Source organism: Chanodichthys erythropterus, chromosome 1 (assembly GCF_024489055.1).
Source record: "Chanodichthys erythropterus isolate Z2021 chromosome 1, ASM2448905v1, whole genome shotgun sequence".
NCBI classification, from domain to species: domain Eukaryota; kingdom Metazoa; phylum Chordata; class Actinopteri; order Cypriniformes; family Xenocyprididae; genus Chanodichthys; species Chanodichthys erythropterus.
Window position 1 is genome coordinate 34,904,881 of NC_090221.1, and position 10,312 is coordinate 34,915,192.

At 37.8% G+C, this 10,312-nt stretch overlaps 1 protein-coding gene across 6 annotated transcripts in view; it reads left to right on the forward strand.

Annotated features, from left to right (window-relative positions):
- Nucleotides 1–8,927, forward strand: part of LOC137023409 (protocadherin gamma-A11-like) — a 191,596-nt gene extending 182,669 nt beyond the window's left edge. For all 6 annotated transcript variants that reach the window (XM_067390788.1, XM_067390763.1, XM_067390748.1 and 3 more), the window contains exons 3-4: nucleotides 4,403–4,500; nucleotides 6,722–8,927. In XM_067390788.1, coding sequence (XP_067246889.1) covers nucleotides 4,403–4,500; nucleotides 6,722–6,987 — 364 coding nt within the window. In that variant the 3' untranslated portion in view covers nucleotides 6,988–8,927. The remainder of the gene's footprint in view (nucleotides 1–4,402; nucleotides 4,501–6,721) is intronic.
- Nucleotides 8,928–10,312: the final 1,385 nt, after the last annotated feature.

Here is a 10,312-nt window from a genome sequence, read left to right on the forward strand (position 1 = left end):
CATATATAGCAGCGGGCCCAAAGACCTGTGTGTTGTAGCAGGGTTATTATAGTTAACTAAAACTACAACCATAAAAATAAAATAAAAACTACATCACTTGAAATAAAGTAAATTTCACCAAAAATTTAGGATTTACTTGAAAAAGCTAGGAAATAACTCAGGAATTGCTAATTCATTTTACAAATAGTTACAAAGAAAAATGGAAAGTAAAGCCACATTTCCACCGAAATTACCTGGAACAATTGTACCAGGAACTGTTCTCCCAGGAACTTTTTGTCCCCCCCAGACCTGTTGCTTTCTGCATTTCCACCATAGGTTTCCAAGCAGTCTAAAGAACCATGAAGATAAGGCTAATTTGTCCGGTGACGTAGTACTGCGCGCAACTGTTTCCTCCTGTCAGTGACGGACCGTAATCATTCTTGTGCGACAGAAAAAGCAGTATGGAGGAGATTCAAGGAATGCTGCTTCTGCTCATGGTGTATTGGTTTACTAAAGAAATAATGAACCAAACGGCAGAAAACAGACGAGCACTGATAGTAAAGCGTATACAGAAAGCTCGTAATTCTCGATATAAAATGAGACAACGTGTCTTATCAGCAATTGCCGACATCGGCCGTGAGATGGCTGGGACGAACGCGCGCCATCGGGCAGAAAGAACAAGATTGGTAAGAAAACAATCAATCAAAATTATCCAGAATTGTGAAGAATGTTATTATGGAATTTACTGCTGCGTGGAGTTGACCAATCAAATGCAGCGTGAATCCGACCAATCAAATGCGGCGTGAATCCGACCAATCAGCATGTTCAGCGCCTAGTCCCACCCCCGAAAGTTCCTGAACTTTGAAAAAGTACCACCTCGCCATCAGGGACTTTTCTGAGGGGGAAATTTTACCCAGAACTTTTTTTAGTTCCTGGTTCCTGCGATAGAAACACACAGAGTACCAGCCCAAAGTCCCTAGTTCCTGGGTAAAGTTCCTGCGGTGGAAACGGGGCTTAAAACATGGAACTGAAATTTTAAGTAAGACTGAAATAGTTGCTGCGTCCCAATTCGCTTACTATCCTTCCTAAATAGTATTCCAAATTAGAATTAGATCTTTGGAATACTCATTTAAACATACTATGATTTGGAACACGCTAATTCTGTACATTGGACGAGGATTCGATTAGAACTACAAACATGAATAAAAAGTGTTAAAAAATACAAACAAGTTGGATGGGTGAGTCCAACAGTTAAGTAGAGAAGTTTAGGAGTTTGTCAATAATAATAATAATAATAATAATAATAAAAATAAAAATAATAATTTTTACAGTGTAGTTTCCCAAGCCCTGAAAGGGCAAAGGTCCTATTGCTTTCCTAAGGGTTATTATTATTATTATTTTAATTTTTTCCCAACTTCTCGGGCACCCTTACCATGCTCAAAAACAAATTAGTTTAGTTTAAATACAGTTTAAATACATATTGCCCGTTGTGCACAGTTGTCCTGCAGCCACCAGGGTGGCAGTGTCACCGGGGCTTAGGCCCGTCATCGCTGCTTGCAGCTATATTTTTAATTTAGTTTAACCTGATGTAAAAATAACTTAAAAACTTTGACTAAATTCAAAATATATTATACTCAAAATATTAAAAACTCTAATAGTATCTAAGTGATACTAAAGTAACAACATAATGGTTGTCCGTCTTTCAGTTTGGTTCTCCTACCCCCGTTTCCAGCAAAACATCATAGTTAATTTCAATCTTTTTTTCAGTTCCTTCAAGCTCCAGCCCACACATGTAAGATGGACGCCGCCGAGCAGGCTGAGGTATTGAAGTGTAGCTAGTGTCCCTGCTCGCTCCTGTAGGTTTTTGTCCTGGATCAGATTCCTGAATGGTGCTGCATTAGTGTCCAATAGTGACGCTGGGGCCCTCAGGGGCCGTTCTGCTCATAGAATAGAATGCAGTGTGTAGCGTTGTGTCTTGTATAGTAGTGTATGATTAGTTTTGTTGTAGTGCATCCCATGGTTTTGGTACTGTGAAGGGAATTGCACAACATATAATGACATAATGTCTTTTGTGTAAACGTTTGTAAGGGGTTTTAGGAATTAATAGCTACAAACAATGACATCTTGGACCATAACTCTTGGTTTTTGACAACCCGTACAATCTGGTCCACAGGAAGTGATTATCCAACCACAGGATGTGATAATCCTGACCACAGGAAGTGTGATTTCCTGCAAATGTGATGAGACGCTGATTATGGAGAAGTGAGGCATCTTATCTTCACGCTGGTGAACGGGAACTGTTGTCTGTTGTCCTGAAGCGTTGTTCCAGGATATGCCAGTTAACCCGGTTTGCATAGTTCTATAAGCAGCAGTGGTTTAATGGTTAAAGATCTGAGCTGGTGGCCTGAAGGTTGCAGGTTTGATAATGTAATGTCAGTAATGATGCATCCATATGAAATGAATTCAGATCAGCTCTGGTTCTCATTAGTTGTTCACTCTAAAACAACATCACCCTGTTTTTTCCCCTCATCTTGGCACTGTGAGTTTATCCCTTTTGAAATGCTTGGCAAAAACAGTCTTTCCCTTCTCAAATCTCTTTCTGCTTTTCATTCTTTCATCCATTCTTTATGTCACTTTTTCCTTCACATGCTTAAATTACATTTTTTTTTGTTCTTAAAACTCTTTCTTTCTTTCCTCCCTTTTTTCTATCTTTTTTCATTATTTCCGTCCATCCATCCTTCTTCCTTTCTTTCTTCCTTCGTTTGGTCTGTCCATCCATCCATCCATCCATCTGTCCCTTTCTTTCTTTCTTTCTTTCTTTCTTTCTTTCTTTCTTTCTTTCTTTCTTTCTTTCTTTCTTTCTTTCTTTCTGTTTGTCTTTCTTTCCTTCTGTCTGTTAGTCTTCCTTTCATTCTTTCCCAGTTTTCCTGTCTTTGAGTCTGTTTTCATCCTCTGTTGCCGCCCGTTCTGCGGTCGTGTCTTGTATGCAGATGTTGCTGTTAATCGTCTGGTGTCTGTGGTGTTAGACTGTTTTACAGCCACTGGGCTCATATAAGACAGGAAGTGAGACCCCGACTTTCTTTTAAACCCTTTCAGAGACAGATGGCCTTTGGCATTAGCATCTCATCCTTTCTCTGTGTTGAAGATGCTTGTTAGTAATTCAAACTTATTTGTATTATGTCCATACAGACCGATGGTGTAATGGACATAATGGTGAGATGGTGTGTTGTGTGGTTTTGTCCTGTTTGTTACGCCCTGATTTTCAAGAATCTGTGTTCATAAACATAGATTAGTGTTCAAAAGTTTGGTTTCTTTCCTTTTATTCTTTTTATTCTTTTTATTCGTTTATGTATTTATTTTTAAAGAAATTAATACTTTTATTCAGCCAGAATGCATTCAATTGATCAAAAATGACAATAAAGACATTTATAATATTACAAAAGAGGAATAAATCACAGTTTCCACAAAAATTCAACTGGTTTCAACATTGATAATAATCATGAATGTTTTATGAGCAGCAAATTATCATCATATTAGAATGATTTCTGAAAGATCATGTGACACTGAAGACTGGAGTAATGATGCTGAAAATTCAGCTTTGTTCACAGGAATAAATTACATTTTACAATATATTCACATAGTAAACAGTTATTTTAAATAGTAATAATATTTTACAATATTACTGTTTTTACTGTATTTTTGATCAAATAAATGCAGCATTGGTGGCAGAAGAGACTTCTTTCACAAACATTAAAAAATCCTGACTGAGCTTTTGAACAGCGGTGTATTTCCTGATGTTGGGAACAGGATGAGGAATCTCCATTATTCCTCTCACACGCAGAGAAAAGAGAACATCCGGAGTTTTTTATGAGGAGCAGTGATTTGTCCTTTGTTGATACTAATTAAGGAAAGCATTTTAATGTCATCATTTTAATGTTTAATTAACACATTATGTATTGTTTGTGGAGCTTTAATCTTCCAAATAAAGCTTGTGTGCTAGTGGGGAATTAATGGTGGTAAATTGAAAGAGTATTTGTTGCTTCTCCTGGTTACCGACAGTAAAGAACGTTTGTGTGTGTAATGAGGTGAATTTTAGTGCGATCAGGGCTTTTGTTCACCGTGGATGCAAATTGAACACGCCTTTGAAGATCAAGTCGCCACACATGGAAATGTTCAGAGGCTTTGTGTGCGTGCGCTGTAGTTTTCAGCAGCTGTTACCTCTCGTTCTCCGGTCGTTTGCGTTTTCCACCAGCGTTCCAACATGGTGTAGTTAAAAGTAACATGGAGGATTGAGTGTGTGTTAAAATGAGGGCACAAAGCGCCTCACACACACGCACACACACTCTCTCTGCAGCTGTTGCTGATAGCAGCATTACAGAACGGCCTCTGTTTTGCTGACTCTACTTCCTCTTCCTCTCTGCAGGGCTGCTGCCACTCCTGAGGTTGCCGTGGGAACAGGACCCTGGCCCAACCCCCCCACCGAGGCCGAGCAGCTCCAGGCGCTGATGGCCGCTGCTAACGGTGAGAATCTCTCTCTTGCGCTATATTTTACTAAGCATCACTATGTATTAGATTGTTCATATCTAATGTTGAAAACACATGAGAAACAGGGCTTCACAGACTGTCAGTTCTTTCTAAATAAATAAGGCATTTACATCATAATCAGATCAGGTTTTGCATAGATTTGTGTCTATCACATTGAATGAACACACAGACAATCCAGCGGCCCGTATCTATGTAAACCACATCAAAGCTGGTGACACAGCAGCATGACATCATCCTCTCATGTTTCCCTTTATTTTCACTGCTGCTGTGACTGAGAGAGAACAAAAAGAAAGTGACTCATCACACAAAGCTGCTGTGGTATTTGCTCATCATTTAGATGACAGCTGCTGTTACATAAAGCTAATAACTAACTACTGACCAACTCGAAGAAATCTTACCACTAACGTTTGAGCAGTTTAATTTATTTCTGTGATCAAAGCTGAATTTAAAGCATCATTACTCCAGTCTTCAGTGTCACATGATCCTTCAGAAATCATTCTAATATGCTGATTTTCTGCTCAAGAAACATTTTTGATTATCAGTTTTTCTTTTTTAATTGTGGGGATCAGGATTTTTTGATGAATAGAAAGTCCAAAATAAGTTAACAGTATTTATTTGAAATGGAAACATGTCATTTTTGATCAATTTAATGCATCCTTGGTGTATAAAAGTGTTCATTTAAATAAAAATAAAAAATCTTACTGACTTCAAAATATTGAACTGTAGTGTACATCAGCATATGTAAAAGCAGATAGTTTTGTCCAGATTCTAAAGACATTCACACAGACACATGAGATGCAAGTGGAATCTCTTTATATTTGTTCTGCAAAGACTCTTAGACAGACATTATCGAGTTATTTGGTTCCCGTCAGGGAGCGTGTCAATGTTTCCACTGTTCTGTCCAGCGTTGTTCTGTGATCAGCCAATCAGCAGGTTTCCATAAACACTCTGTTTGTTTGCATTTGTCATTGTTCGTTTTCTAGGTTAAAGTCTTGTAGAATAAGCTTCGTTGGGTTTAAAAAGCGTTTCTGGTTCATTTCAGTTTCTGGCCTCCTACTGGTGTTTCCTCATTTATGCAAAGTGACCCCAAATAATAAAAAAAAAAACCTATTACAAATACATTAAATTACATGCATTTATTTCTTACTAAGTATAATCCACTAACATATAACTGACATATCTCTTGAGACTTGCTGACATATTATAATTAAACTTTATTTGGAGTGCTTATTTACTGCACAATGCACACTTCTTAATATTAAGTCTAAAATGTGTTTTAATATCACTATATAGTATGATCACTGTATAATATCAGCCTTTAAATGCAAGACATTTAAAGTGTACCTAAAGTAGTTCCATTTTAGCACAATCAGATAAACTTAAGTATATCTTTATCTGGACCTCAGCACTACTTCCAGATAACTGAAGTGCATTAAGTGCAAAATTAGTTGTTCCAATTTAGCAGACTTTAAGTATTGCAATTTAGTATACCAACAGGGTATTTATATTAAGTACTTAAGTATATGTAATTGTAGTAAACTTAGCATAAAATAAATGTATTTCAAATGCATTTGGTATATTTATTTTTCACAAGGGACTGCACTGACACTACTGGATGAGAACAAAACTTGAACTGAATGATGGCACTATTGTCTTCGATTCAGCTGCAAAGCAGCTCTACAGAGTTCATTTCATAATTGATGAACTCTGCAACATCAACACTGTTAATGAAACGAATTGTGTCAACACTGAACTGATTCGAGCTGAATGATGACACTATTATCTTCTGTAGAGCTGATTTACAGCTGAACTTCCAATTCATAATGAATTGGTAAAACTTTATTTTGATGGTCCACATTCTGCCGACTATAAGTAATGTTGCACCTACATGTCAACTAACTCTCATTAGAATATTAGTAGACTGTCTGCTTAATATCTGATGACACTTTATTGCGATGGTCCACCAAAAGACATTCTACTGACTATACGTCACTCTGCAAGTATGTCAACTTATACTCTAATGAGAGTTCATTGACATGTATGTGTGATGTTACTTACAGTCAACAGAATGTCTAAAGGAGAGCCTCAAAATAAAGTGTAACCAATGAACTTTGCAACATTGACACTGTCATTGAATCAATATTAATAATACAGAAATCCTCCGAAAATCACCTAACAGAAAACTCTTTCTCTGCAGAGGTCAGCGAGGCGACCAACACTCTGGCTCCGGGCACCATGGGTCTGAGCACCCGCTACAGCCCTCAGTTCACCCTGCAGCACGTCCCCGATTACCGGCAGAACGTCTACATCCCTGGCAGCACCGCCACTCTGACCTCCAACCAACAGCAACCCCAGCAGGCCCTGCCTCCACCGCAGGTCGCCGCCGCTGCCCAACCCGAGCCGCCCAAGGCTGCCCAGACGCCTGCCAGCAAGAAGAAATCCACCAAGAAGGAGAAGAAGTAGAGCGCTGAGGCATGGTAGATACGTAGGGGTAAAATTTAGGGAGGTTGAAATAGCTGGACAACTCCATCCTGTGCTGTCCTGAGGTTTGCTGGAAAAATATAGGGTAAAAAAAACTGTCAACGTAAACCCACTTCTCAGATTCATCTAACTGCTTTGCGTTTTATTTTTTTTCCTGCTCAAGTACTGTAAAATCATTTGCATATAATTCTGAACCCTTTGAAATTTCAGATTTTCATGCTCACGTTTGCCAAGTTTATGCAACCTTTAAGCGACACTATATTCCTGCATATATCTAGCCAATAATGTATTTACCACAGTACTTTACCGTGATCACCATGACATCTGGACAGAAAGAGGAAATGTATCGTTATAACAATCATGATTTATACAAAGACACAGTGTCCATTTCTGCATTTCCTGACGTGCCCAGTAGGATGATGCGACGTTTGTAAAATGCATCATGATTATTATTACTTTTGTTATTGTTTACTAAAATACCACTATGGACTTTTTTTTTATTGATTATTTTAGGAGAAGTGTTCACATAGATGAAATTCAGGTGATTATTGCTGCATGCTGTTTTTTTGCGCCATAGATAATCGCCATGTCACCTGACGTCTACAAACTTCTCACGGAGGAGGTGAGCAGTTAAACCATCCGCTTTTATTGTGTTTTCTTTCAAGTAATCTAAGAATGGATTCCCCTGTGTATCACTGAGCCAGAGATTAGTTGTTGTTCTTGTTTTTTTAAACATTAACTGAATGTTTTTGGAGCATTAGCGACGTCAGAGCCATGACGGGAGCGTTGTGAAACCAGTTACCTGTAAGTCCATAAGCACCTGCAGTGGAGTATCGTCCTTAATATTCAGTATTTCCAGGTCATCCTGAAGTGTTGAAGCTCTTTATCAGTTCTGGTTGTAATTAGATGAGTTATTAATGATGCTCGCTATGAGTATCTGCTGTTTTGATGGTGACAAAACCTCCTGACATTGAGTGGCTGACATACAGTACATACAGCAGGCAGCAATTTCCTGATGCAAAGGCTGTTCTTTCTTTTGGACATGTGCAACAAGCTCAGTGATTTCAATATGAATGGATTTAAATTCAATTCTGGTTAAGATGCTGTTTTAGAAGGCAACTTGTGCACACTGAATGTACAACAAGCACATGTTAAATCAATTAAAGAGTCAGTCGGGACTTTTGGAAAGCTGGTGTTCTAGAACATTACTTATGACACAAATATTCCGTCCAAATGCTGATTCCGGATCACTTTCGCATTGACACGACGTTCCTTTGTAAATAGAAATCAGCCCTTAAAAACACACATGAAACCTTTTTAGATTATCTGCTCAAGAGGAATGGCTTACTACTGGAATGTCATTTTATTTTTTAGAAAAAAATGCACAAAAATATCAAAATGGAGTAAAAGGAAGAAAAAAAAAAACATTTGACACTCTGTGTTACCAATGTAGTTCTTTAGTACTATGAAGGCCAACTAACGCACCTGTAAATAAAGAGTTTAACTTTTACTTATGAAAATAAATAGACACACTCTTAGTCTAGAAGTTGTGATGTTATGCATATATTTTTGTGTTCATCTTTCCTCTTTTCCTGTCACACTTTTCCATGAAAAGACACAAAATGGAGGACGAATAGACCTAAATGCCTCTGTTTATTAATTTTGTGATCTCTGTTGTGCTTACATGTGAGAATGCTTCTTAATGTCTATATGAAGAACCTGAATAGATCTATTATCTGTGTGTGTGCGTGTGTGTCTGCTGATGCTGTAATCCTGCTGTAACATCGCTGATAAAACGCTTTGATTCCCGGCTCCTGTGTGCTACTTGCATTTTATATGCTAATATTTATATTGCTGTTTTATTTTATTTTATTTTTTTCTTTTCCTGACACTGACATTTCAAATAAAAAGTTCTCAAATTATTTGTTTCATTGTTTTGAATTATTCTGATTTCATGCACAATAACACAATGTAATAACAGCTGTTTAAAGTGTGGATCATATTTCATATGTATTTTCTTATATCATATTTCACCTATAAAAAGGCACTGAAAATTAAGCAGTGTGTATGTAGGTGTGTGTATGTATATCCATACATACATACATGTGTACACTCTAAAAAATGCTGGGTTGTTTCAACCCAAGTTTGGGTCAAAAATGGACAAACCCAACCATTGGGTTAAATTTTTAAATGCATTTTTTAACCCAACGGTTGGGTTTGTCCATATTTGACCCAAATTTGGGTTGAAACAACCCAGCATTTTTTAGAGTGTAAATACCTACCCACACACATACTTACAGTACATTCATACATACATACATACATGCACAAATATACACAAACCTGAAAACAACAATACATACATTCATTCATATACACATACCTACACACACACACACACACACACACATAGGTAGATACAGTATGCGTGCATGAATGTATGTTCATTAACATGAGTTTTGACACCTCTTTTGCTGATGAAATAGTTTCTGATGTTCACAGAATATTATGCAAACTATCCTGCCAAAGCACTAATAAAGAAAGAAAAATGAAAAATGGAGCAACAGTCTCCTGAGGGTTTGATTTGCCTTAAAGAACTAGTGATTGTTACTTCAGTTGAGTCCTGTTTCACTGTTCAATCGTCAATAAAGCATTTTTTTCTGTACAGCAGTCTAAAGCTCTGCAGAAGCGTGTCCAGTTCACCAATAATGACAATTGATTTAGCTCTTGGTTCAGTGCTGTGCATTCTCAGCTCTATTTTAGTCAAAGTAAGCTAGATGAAACAATCTTCTCTTTCAGGACCACAGAGACTTTCTGTGACTTTTCCTTAATCTCTGCTTTCTTTGCCAAAACTGCATCAGTGTTTTAACAGCTGTGTGATTTGACAACAAATGCAAGACTTTCACCAGGTTTCAAACAGGTGATCAGGGTCAGGACCTGATGTAGGAGAGGTAGATGGCGGTAGGGGTCAGAGGTTAAAGGAGTTTCACAAGAGTCGGCTTGATTAGGGTCATGACGAGATTTCAGCCTGAGACAATTAACAGATGGCAATAAAATCCAGCAGAGACAAAAAGAAAAGTGTGCTTCATTTTCTCTGCCACTGTCATGAAACCCTGGGGAAAAATCATTCTGTTGTTGACCATAAAATAGAAAACACAAGGAAGCCCATCTGTTCACCCAGCACACAGACACACACACACATAAACTGCATCAGCACTCTTACAAAAAAGTCTTTTCCACTTCAGCTGGCGTTACCATGGAAACCCCTTCCTTTTCCAAGAGAGTCGAATGGAAGGAGTGATTAGAA